This window comes from Orycteropus afer, unplaced genomic scaffold, assembly GCF_000298275.1.
Source record: "Orycteropus afer afer isolate SDZICR_OR568_19922 unplaced genomic scaffold, OryAfe1.0 scaffold00020, whole genome shotgun sequence".
Lineage (NCBI taxonomy): Eukaryota > Metazoa > Chordata > Mammalia > Tubulidentata > Orycteropodidae > Orycteropus > Orycteropus afer.
The window spans coordinates 2547435-2552846 of NW_006921607.1; the positions used below are offsets into that span (position 1 = coordinate 2547435).

General features: G+C 43.2%; 1 protein-coding gene across 1 annotated transcript in view; it reads right to left on the bottom strand.

Annotated features, from left to right (window-relative positions):
- Window positions 1-1846: 1846 nt before the first annotated feature.
- Window positions 1847-5412, bottom strand: part of TMC2 (transmembrane channel like 2) — a 175258-nt gene continuing 171692 nt past the window's right edge. Inside the window, exons 17-18 of the mRNA XM_007934687.2 lie at window positions 4412-4529; window positions 1847-2064 (exon numbers count right to left, since the gene is read on the bottom strand). Of these exons, the coding sequence (XP_007932878.2) occupies window positions 1847-2064; window positions 4412-4529 (336 nt within the window). The remainder of the gene's footprint in view (window positions 2065-4411; window positions 4530-5412) is intronic.

A 5412-nucleotide genomic window follows, 5' to 3' on the forward strand; every position in this document is an offset into this window, starting at 1 on the left:
CAAAGATGTCACTTTCTAAGGTGCACCTGACCCAAACCATAGTCTTTTAAATCACCTCATATGCATATGAATGATGGACAATGAAAAAGGAAGACAGAAGAGGAATTTATGCATTCCCAATGTGGTGTTGAAAAGAATTTTGAGTATCCTGTGGGCCGTAAGAAGATCAAACAAATCCATTTTAAATGAAGAAATACAATTAGAATGTCCCTTAGAAGTGAGGATGGTGAAACTTCTGCTTGCTACTTTGGGCACATTATCCGGAAAGACAAGTTATTAGTGAAAACATCATGGTTGGTGTTCTGGTTACCTAGTGCCACTCTGACAAGAAATATACCACAAATGGGATGGCCTTAACAAACAGGAGTTTATTCTTACAATTTGGAGGCTTTAAGTCCAAGTTCAAAGTGCCAGACTCTAGGGGCTAGATGGAAAGCCCCTCAACCTTGGGGTCCAGCTCTGCCTCCTGCTCCCAGCCCACTGGAGCTAGAAGCATTTCTTAATTCAGACAGCTGCTGGCTGCTGAGGCTGAGAAGCCCCAAGGTTGACAAGTAAAAAGGCACAGTCCCGATATTACCAAACCACACGGCAGGCCATTAACTTAAGTCCATTGTAAGTCCCAAGGTCGGCAGAGCATAGCAGGCTGCTGAGCAATGACGTGGCTACATGCAGGGTCCAAGCATGCCATAGGCTAGAGACCATTCCCAAGGCTTCTGCTTAAATACAGGAAGCAGATCACATTCCCTAAGGCAGCTACTCAGCTGCTTATAAGTAGATTCCACCATGGAGTTGATTACCAATCTCATTATGGGGAATACTACATCCAGTTGCTCAGTCACTCAAGTAGGCCCAGCCAAGTTGACACAAAAACATAACCACCATAGTTGGTAAAGTGGAGGGTTGGTGAAGGCAAGGGAGATCTTTGGTAGAAGTACTGACAGAGTGGCCAAAACAGTGGGCTCAAACATAGCAACTGCCATCAGGATGGTGCAGGCAATATTTTGTTCTGTTATACCGGAAGTCACTAGGAGTCAGAGCCAACTCAACCACAACTAACAAAACCAATTACAGAATCACCAGAGACAAGGTCTACATTTCATCCTCTGCAAAATCCTTCCAAGAATCCATCTTCAAGGTCCTTGTACAATAAGTGTTCTGTCAAATGCCTTTTAGTGTATGAAAAATACCTTTCTGCCCTGAGCATCTCTAAGTTACTTTAAATTAGAGAAGAAACATCCTCACTTTACTCCTTTGCCTGGCTACTTGGAGGCTCCAATTCAGTTTTTGTGCTTAATGGTGTAAGTTTCCCTTAGGTCAGGTTCTGGGGGAACATCATCTCCCTTCCCACCAAGATTGAACTTTGGTTCATTTATCTTCACTTTCATTGGTGACTTGTCCTTTTAATTTAAACCACCTTGCCTCCTTTAGGTGGAGGTGATGGCCAGAAATGTGAGCCTCTCTTCATTCTCCTCATAGGTCATGGAGCTGGCAGAAATTTGCCTCCCAAAATGTACACCGTGAAAAAAAATCTATAAAGGAAGGGGGTCCCTCACAACTCTGTTCCCACCTCTCAAAGCTCGTAGCCAAAGGAAACCACCATGAATGCAAGGTCCAAGGTGCCTGAATCAAGGTATTGGGAAGAGCACTTAGTGCAGGCAAGGCTTCAGTTTCCTTAAAGAGCAGGGGCCTGAGACTAAAATCAAAGTTGCACACTAAATGAGAAGAGACAGAGTATGAATGTATGAGAGGAGAGAAGAGAGGACACCAATTTGAGTGTGTGTGTGTGTGAGAGATGGTGGAGCCTGAGGCTCAGCCCCAGAAGTGGTGCTCTAGCAAGTGCCATGTGTCAGGGGGGTGGTCTCTGTGCACTCTTTCTGGAAGCTGACCTCCAAGGATGAGTCTGAGGCTGGGGTTGGCCAGAATCTGGTCTGATTCCAGGGGGCTGAGGTACAAGGACATTCTTGGTGGCAGACAGCACAATCCTGTCAGTAGAACTGGAGGTTCCAAGGCCCTGTGCCTTCTTATCCAGGGTCTGGCTTTGGCTGGCAGAGTGAGATGTGGTTTCTGGAAAATGAGCCAAGACAATGATGATGTTAGAGAGTTTGTTCTAGTTTCCTGGCATCAACGTAGAGTTTTCTGGAGTTTCCCTACAGTACATGTAGATTTCCACATTGTTTGATCAAGTAAGAAGAGCTGTCAGATTGCCCTCAGGGGTCTGGGGCATCTTGGCCTAGTGTTTGCATAAGCAGATCTGTTCAAGGAGTAGGAGCTGTTGTCTGGAGAAGTTGGCTTTGAGGTCTGGCCTTAGGCTAGCCTCTCTTGAGTCTGGTTTTTCTCAAGTGTGAAACTGGGACAACAATAACAATAGCCTCACAGGGTGGCTGCCAGGGCCTAATATGATGACAGAAGGGCAGGGACCATGGAAATTGTTTGGTGGCAGGTATGATTTCTAGCTCTTTCACTTGCTTGCTTGCTTCTCTTCTCCTAACTCCAAGTTAGGGACAAAGATTGACCAGATCTTCATCAAACCTAGTTCCTCTTCTCTGGGACAAGATTTCCCTTGTGGATGGGTGTGGCTATGTTATTGAGTCCTCAACTTTGATGTGTACCACTTGTAGGTGTACCCTCCAGGGTCCTTCCCTTGCACTAGCTGGATGCAGGTGCAGCCACAGGCTAGAAGGAACCTGGGCCCCCACATCATCAGTTGGAAAGAAGTGGCCATCAAGTAAAAACACCCAATTTGGACTTTATGTTGAATGAGAAAGAAAGAAAAATAACAAAAAACAACAACAACAAAAAACCCTTCTATTGAATTTGCAAATATGAAAAAGAAATTGAAATCGTCACTGATTTCATTCTACCTGGATCAACAATCAATGCCCATGGAAGCAGTGGTCAAGAAATCAAATGGTGTATTTATTGTATTGGGCAAATCTACTGCAAAAGACTTCTTTAAAGGTTTCAAAAACAAAGATGTCACTTTAATGACTAAGGTGCACCTGACCCAAACATAGTCTTTTTAATTGCCTCATATGCATATGAATGATGGACAATGAAAAAGCAGACTGAAGAGGAACTGATGCATTCCCACTGTGACATTTTGAGCTTGCTTATTGTAACAGCTTGAATCATCCTATCCAATATTTCAAGAAAGAGAAACAAAATGAGGGCAAGGCTACTGGGGATTTTCCAGGATAGCCATCTCCCTAAGCTCTCTCCTCCATTGTGATCTATCCCTGAATGTTTCTTCTTACTCCGTCTTAGCCTTGAGGTTCCACTGAAACCTTCTCAGTATCATAGTAACACAAAAGCTCCCACTGAGAAACTGGTGGTGGCTGCACATGAGATGCATTGGCTGGATATCAAACCCAGGTTTCCTGTGTGGAACACAAGAATTCTATAATTGACGGGCATATGAGCTGAATATTTATTTACATTAGGTAGATACAGTCCTTGGAGAGATGAGTCATGGGAGAATAAATGGGCTGTGTATGCAAAGGAAACAGCTCAGGGGGCAGGAGTGCATGGGAGGGAAGGACACAGGGAAAAGGTGGCTATGGGGAGGAAATGGGAAGAGAGCTGTTGCATTGTGGAAGATTACAGTCAATGTCATGGGACAAAGTATATGTGAACTGTTGTATGGAAGATGAATTTGCTCTGTAAACTTTCAGCCAAATCACAGTAAAAATTAAAAAAGAAAAAAGAAAAAAGAATTCTGTCATTGAAAATCATTGCACTAGGTGAAGAATTTAACAGAATAGACATGAGAGAAAGATTCTGCAGGAGAGGGGGGGTTGTTTTCCCTTTTCCAGATATTGTTACCCCTACTTCTGCCACTGTTACTACTACCAGCTAGCATTTATTGATGTTCTCTCTCTGCTAGGAATTTTGTTAAACAATTTACATGCATGATCTCATCTAATCTTCACCACCCCATGAGATGGTCACTATGATTATCCCCATTTCATAGATAAGAAAATAGACCTTCATAACTTGCCCAATTTCATACCACTAATAATTATCAGAGATGGCCTGTCTACCTGGCGGGGAGCGGCCGGTGGGTTTGAACCACCAGCCTTGGGTGTGGCAGCTGACTGCCCGAGGCCCTGAGGAGCTCTGGTAGCATAGTGCCTAAGGCACTTGACTTCTAACCAGAAGGCTAGCGGTTCAAACCCACCAGCCACTCCTCGGAAGGAAGGTTGGGCAATCCTACTTCCGTAGTGATACTGCCTCAGAAACCCAAGGAGGGGTCACTAGGAGTCGGGGCCGACTCGATGGCAAATAACAACAACAACAACAATAATTATCAGAGTCTAATTTCAATCCTAGACTGGTCTTATTTCACAACATATGCTCTTTATATCTTTCCATGTAGTGTTGTCAAAAGCACTCCTAATGGAATAGAATTTACCTTCTTTGGTGAGTTGGAGCTGGGTGGCATTTTTGGAGTTTCCTTTAAATGTGTCCTCTGAATCTTTGACTGTATCCTTGCCTTTGACAGACTTGTGGCTCTTCTCAACTTCACGGAGCTGCAGAAAGAAATTAACTATTCATCCTGACCAAGGAAATGGGTGTTTGAGGCCTAGAGCATAGGAGGGTGAGGGCTAGACAGTAGACTCTATTTTCAGTTCTTAGTGGTGATGATGGTGTTGGTAGCTACCATTGAGTCAATCCCCAATTCATGGTGACCCCACACAAAATGGAACAGAATACTGCCTGGTCCTGTGTCATCTCCATGATTGGTTGTAGACTGGACTGGTATGATCCATCAGGTTTTCATTAGCTAATTTGTGGAAGTAGATCATCAGGCCTTTCTTTCTAGTCTAGCCTTTCTTCCTAGACTGGAGGCTGATGACTAGAAAGGTGTGATATTCCCCTTGTTACTCATATATCCCACACTCTCTTGGTGAATAGAGGTAGGGCTATCCCTCATCTACACCTCCCTTCTTGACCAACAGGAATACCATCCTGGCCTGTGCACTGACAGAGCCTAGGTGCCCTGCCCTGCTCCCCCAGTTTTGTTTTTGCTTGTTTGTTCTTAAATTATTCTTTTTTTCTTCTTCTATTCTTCCTTTTTATTTACTTATTTTTCCTCTTTCCCTTCCCTGGTTTTTTTCCTCTCCCCTTTTCCTGTTTCCTTTCTTTTTTCTTTATTTTGTCCTTTTGGTTCTTCCCATCCCTTGTTTTCCTTTTGCAGTCTTCCCATTTTTCCTTTACTATTCTTTCACTCTTACTCTTTTCTTTCATTCCCCCCCCCCAATATTGTGGTGGTTTTTTTTTTTCTCTTATTCTCATTATGTTTTGTCTTTATAAAATATATTTTAAAACTTTTTTCCATCTCATTTGTTGCCTTTTCTTTTTTTTATTTTGCAATTGTTTCTGTTTGTTTATGTGGTTTGTGTTTTTTGTTCT